At 44.9% G+C, this 13,627-nt stretch overlaps 1 protein-coding gene across 1 annotated transcript in view; it reads left to right on the top strand.

Annotated features, from left to right (window-relative positions):
- Positions 1-298: 298 nt before the first annotated feature.
- Positions 299-13,627, top strand: part of SIAH2 (siah E3 ubiquitin protein ligase 2) — a 28,122-nt gene continuing 14,793 nt past the window's right edge. The window contains exon 1 of the mRNA XM_070405972.1: positions 299-1,002. Coding sequence (XP_070262073.1) covers positions 571-1,002 — 432 coding nt within the window. The 5' untranslated portion in view covers positions 299-570. The remainder of the gene's footprint in view (positions 1,003-13,627) is intronic.

The raw sequence follows: 13,627 nt of genomic DNA, 5'->3' as shown, positions 1-13,627 counted from the left end.
TGGCCTGACGACTTCGGCGACGCCTTCCCGAAGGGCGGTCCCTCCCCAACGCGGAAAAGCAGCCCCCGCGCCGCGCGGAGCCGGGCGCGCTCAGGTCTAGGGCCCGGCTGCCGTCCGAGCAGGAAGCGCCCGCTCTAGGCGGTCCCCGCGCGGCCAGCTGGCGCCGGGAGGGGCCGGCCTCCGTCGCAGGGTGGCTCTGCCAGTCCCCGCGCGCCCGGCCGCCACACACGTGTCCAGGCGTCACGTCCGCGCGCGCCCCCGGGGCTTACGTCAGCGGCTGCTCCGAGCTGGGGCGCCGGGTTCTGCGCCGCGCTCGGGTTCGGGGCCCGCGACGCCGCCGGGAGGAGGGGCCTGGGGGCGCGGAGGGGTGTTCGGAACGCCCGGGGCCGCGGAGATCGTCTGCGCGGTCCGGCCGCCGCCTGCCCAGCGCCCGCCGTCTCCGTTGCCGGGTCCCGGGCGGGCGCGGTGGCGTTGCTCCGGAGCCCACCGCCCGGGCGGCGCGCACCGCCTTGACCCCAGCGGCCCCGCGGTCGGCAGACACCCGCAGTTCCATGGTTGGTTCGGAGCGCGATGAGCCGCCCGTCCTCCACCGGCCCCAGCGCTAACAAACCCTGCAGCAAACAGCCGCCGCCGCCGCCCCAGCACGCTCCGTCTCCGACTGCGCCCCCGGCCGCCGCCACCATCTCGGCAGCGGGCCCCGGCTCGTCCGCGGTGCCCGCCGCGGCGGCGGTGATCTCGGGCCCCGGCGGCGGCGGTGGCGGCGGCGGTGGCGGGGCTGGCCCGGTGTCCCCACAGCACCACGAGCTGACCTCGCTCTTCGAGTGCCCGGTCTGTTTTGACTATGTCCTGCCCCCCATCCTGCAGTGCCAGGCCGGGCACCTGGTGTGTAACCAATGCCGCCAGAAGTTGAGCTGCTGCCCGACGTGCAGGGGCGCCCTGACGCCCAGTATCAGGAACCTTGCTATGGAGAAGGTGGCCTCGGCAGTCCTGTTTCCCTGCAAGGTAAGGCCGGGTGCCACCTGCGCACCTCTGCCTGGCGATCTCCCAGAACTCCTGTGTCCTCCATCCCACTCGCCGGCGCTGAGAGGCAGGTGTCACCTCATTTATTTAAAATAAATGTTTACACTTTGCCCTCCTTTCTCCATACCCTACCTGCCCACTTTGGGAGTAGCTCTGGGCTGACGGTTGCTCGAGCACTGACCCCAGGCGAATTGGCACGCGATTGTTGTTAGAACACATCACAGCTCTCCCCATGCAGAGCCTGTGTGCTCTGCAGATGTGTACTCGGGTGGGCCGCACAAATAAAACTTGGATGGAGAAGCAGACTATCTGTGAAGGTTTGAAATGGGAGGAAGTGGGCGAGCTACACGCACCCTTTACCAGCACTCAGTTTGGCAGGATTGGTACCGGATTTCTCCTGCACCCCGCACGTGCCATCTGGCTGCCCCTGACACGTGGGAACCCTCAGGAATATAGCTAAAAAGGGGGAGGGGACGACTACAGCCTGTTTTCTTTCATTAAGCAACAAGAAAATCCATGCAAGCCAAGCCTTTCCCTCGTGTAGCCTTCTAAGTACTGGAGAGTTGTGTGTGTTTTTGCTAAGTGGGGTGAAAACAAAAGTTAATCAGAAATTTAACAAGAAAGGCACACAGGCGCTGTGGTTACAGTTCTTTAAGTATAAATACACTCATGCAGCTGAATTTAGAATCGGAGATGTCAGTGTGTGTCAAGAAGGTTATATATACATACATGTAGGCATGTTTGCTTTTGTTTTCAAAAAATGGCTTCTGCAGCTTGCTGTTTTAAATTCATATTATCACATATTTTTCGATGGCTGAAACATAGTTCTCCCTTGCTGTATTTTAAGTGGCTATATAGTATTGCATTGTGTGGTCATATTATAACATCTATTTACCTACATCTGTCACTTAAAAATCATAAGGTGTAATTTCAGAGATATACCTGTCTGTATTACTTCATTACAACCTAGAGCTATACCATAAAGTTCTTTTTCTAAACTTAGAAATGGAAATAATGTCATTAATACTTTTGAGTTTTTGTGTAAAAGTAACTGCTCTGCCTCTAGAGCCAGTTAGGCTGTCTTGCATTTCTCCTTGGTGCTGCTTATTTTTATAGGGCAAGAGCTTATTTTTAAATTAAAAATAATCCACCCGAGAACTGAAGCTTGGGACTCAAGTCAGTAAATGAGTGATTTAATTTGGTCTGTGCCCTACCACAGATAAGTTTAAAATAGCATATTCAAATAAGGGTTTGAATTCATGTTTGGACTGTGGTTTCTCTTTCAACCTTAACAAGTTACTCTATTTTCAACCACTCCTCATAATGCTTACAAATTTACCCAGTCTAATCAATAGTTGTTTCTCTTAATATATAGACAAACTATTTCTGTAATTTTCTTAGGATCATGAAGAAGGTGGTAGCCTAATGATCAAGAGAAGATTTGATGATAGTGACACAAGAGTGGATATTTGATGTTGGAGATGTATTGTGGGGGCTGGGTTACAGGGGGTGTGTGCCACAGGATTTCTGGGGAGCCATCTTCGCAGCCCTTCACTTTCCCCCAAACCTTCAGTGGGCAGTAGAAGAAATGGCTTTAGATGATTTACAGTTCACAAATGAGTATTTTATATCAGTCAATATTCCATAATTTATTTTCAAAAAGCAATCTTCTAAGAGAATTGTTTTGCTCCCAAGAGAAAGTGAAGGAAATAGTTATAACATGCTATCCGAACTGTGAAGTTTCTCTTTCAGGATCTAGGATTCTGGTTCCTATTGACATATATGTTCTTTCCAACATCTAACATGCTAGTGAAGTCTTTTTTGAAGAGTAGTTCTCTTGGGAATCAGCTACTCACCTTTCTCTATACATCATTGATTTTCCACATCCCTATTCTGTAAGAATGCAGTTGGGCAAAGCCAGCACTTTGCAAGCTGAAATTTAACAGGGTCAACCATTTCCCTACAGACCAGGAACCAAGCTTAGAGAGTAATTAAAGTGTCGTGTGTGTGTGTGTGTGTGTGTGTGTGTGTGTGTGTGTGTGTGGTGTGCGTGTTTGTGTATGTATGTCTGTGAGAGAGAGAGAGAGAGAGAGATTAGAGAGAGAGAGATTTTATAATGCTGGAGTACCATGTCTTACCTTTGGTTGACCAATAATCTAAGCTATTGACAGGGGAGGTCAGCCACTTAGTTTGACAAACGAAACTTGAATGTATATAGAGTCCCAACAAGCAACTAAGATATGTTAGTTGGGGAGGATGAGAGCAGGAAGGAGTAGTAAGGTCTATGTCAACTTCAACAGAATAGATCTGTGTACCTAGCCCTGTGGCTTGCACTTGCTGCTGGAAAACAAAGGGACTGCCTTGTCACTATCCCTATCTGCTCTTAGAATCTCTCATGGGGTGGCTTATGTGAGAAAACCACCTTTGGGTGAAATACCAGAGCCCAGGTCTCAAGAGTTGCTGGAGTTGCCATTGTTTGTCTGAGAGCATTTCTGGGTCCTTAATTTCTTCTTGTGTTTATGAGGGGGTGGGACTGCTCAACTTCTAAGGCCCCATAGCGTCCAACATTCTGTGAAGTGAAGGGAGATTATGTGGAATGCTTATTGGGTTCCTTCTGTATGCCAGCTACTTACTTTGTGTGGGTCAGCTTTTATTAGTTTGCCTTTCTTCTTTTTCAGATGAGAAAACTCATGCCTATAGAGAGGTTAAGAGTTAAGTGACTTGTCAAGATCGCACAGCTAATAAGTGGACCAGCCCGTGAACCTTCATCCCAAAGGCACACATCCTTTGTACAACTCACTATGTAGGGATTTTGAATCTGAGCTTATCTCCAAGGCTCCAAATCATAACTCAAGGTTGACACCAGTAACAAAACCATCTGGTTGGATAAATGCACCAAGTGGGCCTCTGCTGGGAACATCTCCAAAAGACAACAGACATGCTCACTACAAAATTCATTGGCAAGAATTTTGTAGGGCATGGAGTAGGAATATTGGAGGCAAAATAATCTACAAGCCTAATATTTGGGGGCATTTCATTACATTTCTGCACTGTTCATGCTTCAGTTGACCCCAAGATGGATGTGTTGCCAAATAGCTTCCTTACATAGGTTTGGGGCCACTTAATTAAAGGCTAGAATGCTGCCAGCACCTTTGATGGAGGGCACCACATGCATTTCCAGCTCAGGTCTCCTTTTTAAAAAAGGATCTCTATCAGAGTATGTCTCTTTTCCACATGTGGTATTTTTAGTCCATTCTATGTCTTGTTCCATGCCTGAGAAGTTTGACATCCTGTTCCGCTATCTCAGACCCACCACCTCAGTGGAGCGTGGGTGTAAGAGAAGTAAAGATGACACCATTGTGCCCCCACTCAACTTTTTTTTTTAATATCCGCCAAGTATTTCTCTCCACAACTGTGGAAAATGCTAAAACCACTGCAGCCCACTTACACCATGATACATTTTCTTTCCATTTTTCCTTTTTCTTCTCTAAGAATTTCTAGTAGCATGTCTTTAAATAATTATTGAACTGGAAAGTCTCGGTCAGCAAGTCTTCCCTGCACTCAGATTGTGAGGTGGTGTTTTTGTTCCTTAAAAAAAAAAAAGTGAAGTTAGATAATCCAGTTGAAAGTTAAACGCTCCCAGTGTGGACTCATCCAGTTCAATGGAGACAAGTTCTAAATACCAGGAGAGCATCATCAGGCCCGTAGCCTTGGGGTTGGGAGACATCGGACAGTGGAGCCGCTGGGGAGCTGGGGAGCATATGCCTCTCCGAGGGCCAACTTCTGCTCTGTGCTGGGTGATTGGCAGGGTTGGCAAAGTGTTTGCAGCCATGCCCAACCTTTGGGGTTTTTTTTTTAAGAAAAGACAAAAATCTGCATCTTTTAGTGATAAAAATCGCACTTCTTTTTTTAACATTGCCCAAACTCAAATTTAAGGATGGCACTCTCAGGCCAAACCAACCATGTCTGCAGACCAAATTCCAACTGCCAGTGGGCAACCTCCTATCTCTCTTTTAGAGAGTGTTCATTGAACCTTATCGTCATGAACTTTGGAACTCGGATAGGTTCCCAACTAATGTGATTTTATAGCGCTTTTTAAAATCTTTATTTTGACAAGAGAATATTCCATTCTGGCCATTGGGAGACCTGCACTGTTGTGCTAGTGACTATGTTTGATTTTGTACCAGCCAGTTTATTTCTTTGCATCTGAGTGTCTTCATCTCAAAGAGAAGGGGTTGGCCTAAATGATTATACCAAGGATCTTTTTTCAGAACCCAGTAAACTACCAGGGAAGAGAGCACTACCAGGAGATAGAAGTGGGTTCCCCTCCTGGCTTCGTATGACCTTGGTTCAGTCATGTACTTCGCTGTGCCTGTTTGTTCATTCATTATAAAGAATGAAGATAACACCTAGCAGGTGGGTGCACTGAAATCAGATTAGAAGTGGTACAGAGGGCTTTTGCTTCACCATATCAAATAGAAGAGGACTGGTACTAGGGGTGTTGCTAGATGAGAGTGATGATCATCTAGAAGTCTGAAGGGAGAAGCCAATTTGCCAAAACCATTTCAGAGATCTCCTCTTAACCTCAGAAATCCCCCTAAGACAAAATAATCTCTTTGGAAATTGCCCCTGCGGTCCTCTCTACCAGCTGCCGTTGACCAGGTTGGCTCATAACAGCCTGTGCTAGCAGTCCTGGAGCCCACATACAGTCAGAGTGAGGCTCCAGATTGTAAAGCACAATGTTGAAAATACAGCTTTTAAGTGTAAAATTAAGATCAGAAGCACTAGAATGCGATGTAGGAGTACTGAAGTTTAATGCTGATTCCACACATAGTTGGCCAAGGATTTTTCCCGGGTTACCATAACTGGAACTGGAGTAAATCATTATGACTTGAAGTTAGTTTTTAGTACAATCAGAGTGGAGGCCAATCCACAGCAGGTCTGGCCTATGACGTCCCCAGCCCGAGTTGAATTAGATTATCCCGGTCGGAAGCCCCATGTATTGTGAAATATCTTAAGAGCCAGACATGTACATCTGACAAAACTTGTAAACAGTGGCATTTCTCAATCACATCCTAAAGGTCCTCATGCCCTGAAAGTGGCACATAGTAGGTACACATTTGCTAAAGTGAGTGGCAGCAGTCAGGCTGTTGGGTGAGTCATGAGGGTGCAGTCTGATAAGGCATTAGAATGTGATTGCACTGTAGACATCCTGAAACGGAGACGAAGAAAGCTAAACACTTTTCCTGATCAGATGTGTCTTTATATTACACCTTGGAGTGTCTGTTTCAAGACTTCTGAGAGATGCTGAAGACTCTGCAACAGAATTTCATCAGCTTTGCCCCAGATGCTCATCTCCGTTCACTTCTTAAAAATTGTGAAACTGTGTCCTCATTTCCATTTGGGTAAAGATTATATGTAATGATTTTTAGACTCTATAGTGTCTATGAGATAAGTTTTCATCCACAGACTTAATAGAGGTGAATGGAAGACACCCCTGGTGTTAAATGTGTGGGCCTGGGCCCTATTTTAAAACTTTGAATCAACAAAGGCAGTGTCTTTGGGTCACTCCTCCCCGCAGGCTGCCTCTTATTCAGGTGGTTTTGAGATCAGGCCCTACCTACATGAGCCTCCTGGTCCAGATCCCACTGTGATGGATTGGTGACCCCTCAAGCCTCATTGGCTTATTGGTAAAAGGGGGTGAGGATCAAACTCGGTAATAATTCGCACACAGTGCCCAGCACAGCCGCAGCACAGAGTAAACCCTTACAGACATGCATAGTTAGAAGCTAATAGAAAGTGGCCAGTGTATGAGGTCAGGCGGAGGCATAAACTTTAAAAAGTAAAAAAGGAATCTTTTTTATTTTCTCCCATAGATTCTACCAAGCTTCTCTTCCCTACTCCTAATCATGTAGGGTTTCCCTAGAGCTGAGTAAGTTGGCTTCAGCATTGGCTTTTTAGTGATGAATCTTTTTTTTCATTTATTTAATGCTTTTAGAAGGAAATCCTGGTTAGATCAAGCAGTGTTTTTTAATGTGTATATTTTTTTACACATAATAAAATACATTGTTAAAAGTTATTATTTTAAAATATAGAACATAGAAAGTAATCCTTATATAATAAAAAGCTAATATGCAAATTGTCCCCTGGGGAGTTTGACTGACAGGGAGTTCAACCGCTCACTATGACATGTACTGACCACCAGAGGGCGGCACGTAACGAAGGAAGGCCCCGATCGGCCCTGATTGCTGGCCAGGCCTAGGGACCCTACCTGTGCATGAATTTTGTGCATTGGGCCTCTAGTATAAATTATAATCCCCTATACTACCCCCTGCCTAGAAATAACCACTATTATCATTTTTCATATGTCTTTGCAACTTTACATCAATGGAGTTTTTTATCGTTTAAAAAACAGGTAAGATGGAGAATCCACACACTATTTTATAACTTATTTACATCTAACACATTGTGGCTGCTTCTCCACATTGATATTAAAGGTTGTGTCTAATGGCTGCATAGCAGTGCAGTTTTATAGCAGTACCAGAGTTACTTAATCTCTTGTTTGTCATCATATAAGTCATTGTTTTCTTACTGTGGTTTTAAAAAAAGCACTGCTATAACTGAATCTTTGTGTATAAGAAAATAATAATTTCCTAATTATATATTCCTAGAAGTTGAGGGGTAGGCCAAAGGGTATGTACAGAAATGAAAAACTTTACCAGCAGAGCCGGATTGCCTTCTCACTCGCAATCATTGACCATGGCCCATTTTTCTCCAGCATCACCAACATTGGGTGTTAGCCTTTGGTTTTCTTAATGCAGCTGCCTGCTTTCTCTCTCTGATATAACCTAGGCCAGAGATGGCTCCTCCGGATTATCCATAACTTAACATCGTACCAACCCTTGCAACTCCCTGCAGACCCAAGCCCTCCCCTTCTTACAGCCTATCTGCCTAGCCGGCTATCCCTCTCCTGCTAGATCCTTATGAAACTGAGTCTAACAGAGCAGCAGGGCCCTTCTGAAGTGGTAGGAGTGCAGGAGTCTGGAGACGCCCTGCAGTAGGTGGTGTCAGGCCTGCATTTTGCAGGATGAGCAGCAATCGGCCCACAAAGAAGGGAAGGATGGAAGGTCTGATGAGGTTACTGGTAGTATGGCACAGAGCCTTTAACTGCAGCTCTTACCTGAAGGTGCTTTTGTTTTCTTGAACATAGACTCTGAAGGGACCTTACAGAACTGGTTCTCCAAGACAGTGTGTGGTTGCCTGCTAACTCTGGCTACGGTCAGATGAGAAACATTCTTGGTCAAAAGTCAACTTTTGTTTAAAGTGTCTAAGATTAAAAATAGACCCCTGCCAGCCCAGGGAGTCTTTGTAAGGCTAAATGCACTCCCCCATTTCCCCAAAAGCAGGATGTTCTCAGATTACTGCAATAAAATTACCTCAGAGTCTTCCACCAAGATACCTTTAGTGAGAAGGCTGTCTGCAGCATGGGGTTTGTTAACTTTCTCAGGCAAAAGAAGGACTTTTTAACCCAATATGTTAATGAGAATTGCCTTCTCCAGAAAATAGTTTGTAAAGTTCAGTATCTTAGTCTCCTCACTGTTTGACAGTTCTGGTCCTAGTGGTACTGTCTTCTGTTATTATCTGTGAAGCCGTCACTGTGCTATTGGTTAGTAATTATCTTTTTGCACTATCTCATAGTGGAGGTGAGGAATTTACCATTCGATTTAAGTGAAAATTTGCTGAGACTCTTTACAGGAAGGATGCTAGACAGATGCAGGTTGAGTATTATAATTAATTCACAAGAAGAGATTCCACTTTCTCCTACTGCCCATGTCTGACCTCCTTCACTGTTGATAGTCAACAGATGAGTCATAGACATTTTTGTGAATGCGCTCAGAGGTGACATGGTAGGCTTAATTCAAGGTCACACAGGACATTGGGTACTTGAGTTCTAATTATAGTGACTCAACCAATAGTTGTAAACACCTTTTGAACAGGAGGAACATACAGCCATCAAAATGATGACAGCACCTTTTTTCTCAATCTATGTAAGATTACAAAAAATCATAAACACCCCCACTCTGAGTAGCTTATGTAAATAGAAAATGCCTTTATCAAAAATTACAAAACAAATATTTTCCCTACAGATCTCAAGTCAACTGAAATTTTGTTTTAATTCTTCCCACAGTAAAGATTTTAAAGTGAATTAACATGGTGGGAGAACAATTATCTTCTTGGAGATAAACCTAATATTAATTATTAATAGGCCCATAAATTAACTAGAAAGCCACCTGTGATCATATATTGGGGGCAGTAAACATTTTTAGTCACAGAGGAGCTAGCTTGAATTGCTAGACATTTTTTTAAAAAGTGGTAACATTTAAGTTTAACTGCTGGTTAAATTGTAAGTTTTACCCTGATTTGAGTCTATACTAGGTTCTGCTACAACTCTCATTTCACTAAGTCCAAAGAATGTTGAGAAGCTAGAGAGACCACAGCCAGTAAGTAGTCCCCTAATTATCTGCTTATCACACATAATAAGTTACACTGCCAGGAATTCATCCTTTCAGTGGAATTCAGATAACTCTCATTCCATTTCTGAGTTCACCTCCCTAGTACTAAAAGGGGTTTAAAAAAAGGGGGTTGGGGTGAGGGTACGTTTCATTCCTGGAGCTCCTTTTTCTGATGTAGTGGGGAATCAAAAACCTTGGACCTTGGACCACTGGGGGTGTGGCTGGGAACTGCACGCCAGGGCAACAGACTTGTGCCCACAAACCTTCAGAAGGGCCAAAGGAGGAAGGAGAAGGCTTTGGCTTCTACGGGGGTCAAAGAAGTATTGTTTATTATAACCATTGATGCCTTCATTGCAAAATTTTATTGGTTCATTCAGATGAGTCCCAAAGAACCCCTAGTAAAAGAAAAACTAAGTTGCATTTACACATAGATATGTAGTTTAAAATATTTTTCTTTAAAAACCGCTATTATGATAACACTTAATTCATTTGAGCAATTCTGCAAAAGGAATTTCTATCCTATAAAGCAGTGGTTCTCAACCTTCCTAATGCCACGACCCTTTAATACAGTTCCTCAGGTTGTGGTGACCCCCAATTTCATTGTTACAAATTGAACATAATTAAAGCGTAGTGATTAATCACAAAAACAATATGTAATTATATATGTGTTTTCTGATGGTCTTAGGCGACCCCTGTGAAAGGGTCGTTCGACCCCCAAAGGGGTCGCGACCCACAGGTTGAGAACCGCTGCTATAAAGGATTAATATGCTAACTCTGTCCCAGATTCTTTAACATTTGTTTATTCTTATGTGATTTCAAACTTATTACCAGTTGCAATAATAATGCCCCAAAAAATTCCATATACCCTTTTTCCAGAATTACCAATTGTTTCCTTTTTGCCCCATTTGCTTTTTCATTTGTGCTCACTCTGTTCAAACATATATATTTTTTAACTACTCAAATGTAAATTGTAGGCATCCTGCCCCTTTGCCCCTAAATACCTCACTGCATTTCTCCTAAAACATTTTCTTATATAAGTAAGGTAGTTACCAAAATCAGGAAATTTGACATGTAGTGGATACTATTATCTAATCCACTGTATTCAAATTTCAGTTGTTGCTCCAACTCTGCCCTTTTGGGCAATTTTGTTTCCCCACTTCCATTGCATTTAGCTGTCACTGTGCATTTTGTGATCATTACAGCATACTTAGATTGAAGAAAAGCAGTTGGCTTTTGCTTACTCCAAGACAAGGTCATTTCTTGGATTTAATTCAGAAGTTTAAGAGCATGAACAACAAAATACCGATTGTGCTTTGTTTTCCTTGAGACATTCTTATTTGAGGTGTTGGCAGATGTTTTGCTAATAAAGTTTACCGTTTCCTAGGAGGGAAGCAGGTGGAGGCAGGGCGGTTGCCTCACAGTCCCCATGGAGGGGCATGCTTCTGCCCGAGCTCATGGCGTCACCCCTGTAAAAGACGTTGATTATTGGAGTTTAGCAAATTGTTCTTGAATTGCATGGACTCACATTTAATTAAATAGGTTAAATGTCCTAAACCAGCCACAGGATTCATGACCTTCACCAAGCACCTGGCTAAGAAGGGTTATTGTGTTTATATACTCATTCCATAAGCAAATATAACACAACTGTGTCTATTAGATAAATAACAGGTGTCTAGTGTTTGACTATGTTTCTGATGGATCTGGTCCTATCTGTATATACCTGGTATAAAAGCCTAAGTGACTGAACAACCAGTCGACCAGTTGCTATTATGTGCACTGACCACCAGGGTGCATATGCTCAATGCAGGAGCTGCCCCCTGGTGGTGAGTGAGCTCCCACAGCCAATCTCCCACAGTCCCTCCCCCTGACCAGCCAGCTGCCTGCCCCCCCCCCCCCCATAGGCTCCATCGCCAGCCAAGGCCAAGGGACCCCACCCATGCATGAATTCATGCACTGGGCCTCTAGTTTGTATATAAAAGGGTTTCTATGCCAAAACCCTGCCTAGATTCATTTAAATACACCCTTCAAACCCATGCTGAGAAAAAGAATTAGTTCTGTTTACTGCTTTCTGGAAAGACTTAAAAATGAGGCACCATGCCCTAACTGGTTTGGCTCCGTGGATAGAGCATTGGCCTGTGGACTAAAAGGTCCCAGGTTCGATTCCAGTCAAGGGCATGTACCTTGGTTGTGGGCACATCCCCAGTAGGGGGTGTGCAGGAGGTAACTGATCAATGTTTCTCTCTCATCGATGTTTCTAACTCTCGGTTCCTCTCTGTAAAAAATCAATAAAATATATTTTTTAAAAAATGAGGCACCAGCCCTATCTGGTCTGACTCAGCAGATAGAGCATTGGCCTGCAGACTGAAAGGTCCCGGGTTTGATTCCAGTCAAAGGGCACATGCCTGGGTTGTGGGCTCGATCCCTAGTTGGGGGCATACAGGAGGCAGCCGATCAATGATTCTCTCTCATCATTGATGTTTCTATCGCCCTCTCCCTTCCCCTCTGAAATAAAATATATATATATATATATATATATATATATATATATATATATATTTTTTTTTTTTTTTTTTTTTTTTTTTAATGAGGTACCAAGTCACATATTGCCTTTCCTGACAGGACACATTTGCACAAGACTTTTGAGCTATTGTAATGCAAAAAGTTTCTAAAGAGAAATCAGAAGTTATATTTCAACATTTGTTTCTCATTCTGCTGGGCCATCCTCCCCCGCCTTGCATTCTTCTTTGCTTTGAGCTTCTGTGTGTGGTTGTGCCTCCCTGCCCCACCCCCAAGAGGTTTACTTAAGCATATTCCCACCTCACCAGCAGATATTTCCCTGTGGAGAAATCTTGTTTATAGCTGAGAACAAGTCCCAGGACCCACAGGCAGCCCTCTACAAACCAGCCCAAGGTGCTTCTTGGAAACAAGAGAGAGCATCCAAGACAAAGGCGTCTGAAGGAAAGCAGGCCTCCTTTGAACCCGCCCCAGTTGGTGGGGCAAGCTCTAGCCAGAGTGGGAAAAGTGAAACCTCTTGAAAGATGCCAGAGAAGGCTGGGAGCGCCAATTACTGGTTCCTTATTTGTAGGTGTGCTGCCCCTTCCTTAGGGAGAGGCCTTTCGGGGCTCTTTTTCTGCTTTGCAAACCAAAGAAGTTAATTTTAGAACCTGCTTCTAAAAGCAGTGGATCTCTCCACTCTGGTTTTTGCGCTTGTAGATTTGGGTGCTGGGGAATCAAGGCAAATGTAAATTAGTTTCTTTTTCTCATATTCTTTGTTTGACTCCTAAGCACAGGATGGAAGGCTCTGCTCCTTGTGACCACAAATGACTACAGAGCCTTGAGAGTCAGTCTGTAACACAGGTGGAACCAGCTCCCTGGCCTACCTCCACGCTTTGCAAACAATCAAGACCTACCTATGTGTGGGGCTGGCATACTTGAGCTGTCCTGAGTGGTGCCTGTGGGACGGGGTAGTGATCAGCCTGACCTGCCTACCCGTGTGGGCCCCTCCTCACAGCTCTGATTGTGGCTGCCCAGCCAGGTTTTGTCATTCAGTTAAATCAGTGCCTCTCAACTGGGGCCATTTTGCCCCCCAGGAGACATTTGGCCATGCCTGGTGACAGTTCTGGTTGTCATAGCTGATGGGGGTTGGGGGACAGTTGCTATTGGCATCTAGTGTGCAGAAGCCAGAGATACTGCTAAAACCCCACAAGGCGCAGAACAGCCCCATCACAAAGAAGTATCGGTCTAAAAAGTTGATAGTGCCGCTATAGAAAAAAACAAAAATAAACTGAGTAATCAATCAAGTCCCTGCTTCTCATTTAGGTTTCATCCCCACTGTTTGCTCCACCATCCTGTGCTGGAACCACTCCCACAGTCCCTTTGTCTACTTACCACCTCCTCATCCTGTCCTCACATTTAGAGTTGCTCCCTGGTCTTCTTCTGCACTGTTGTCTGTATTTCTGCTGTGTTGAGCTGTTTATTGTTGCAGGGGATGGCCCCTCTCCACAGGAAACATCACAGGGCAGGATGGGCTCCAGGATAGAACCCTGGGAGCTTATCAGGAAAGCACAGCCCAGGGGCCGGCCAGTGCAATTTGG

Source organism: Myotis yumanensis, unplaced genomic scaffold (assembly GCF_028538775.1).
Source record: "Myotis yumanensis isolate MYYU_CA2020_CCGP unplaced genomic scaffold, mMyoYum1.0.hap1 SCAF_2, whole genome shotgun sequence".
NCBI classification, from domain to species: domain Eukaryota; kingdom Metazoa; phylum Chordata; class Mammalia; order Chiroptera; family Vespertilionidae; genus Myotis; species Myotis yumanensis.
This window is presented reverse-complemented; position numbering and strand designations above follow the sequence as displayed.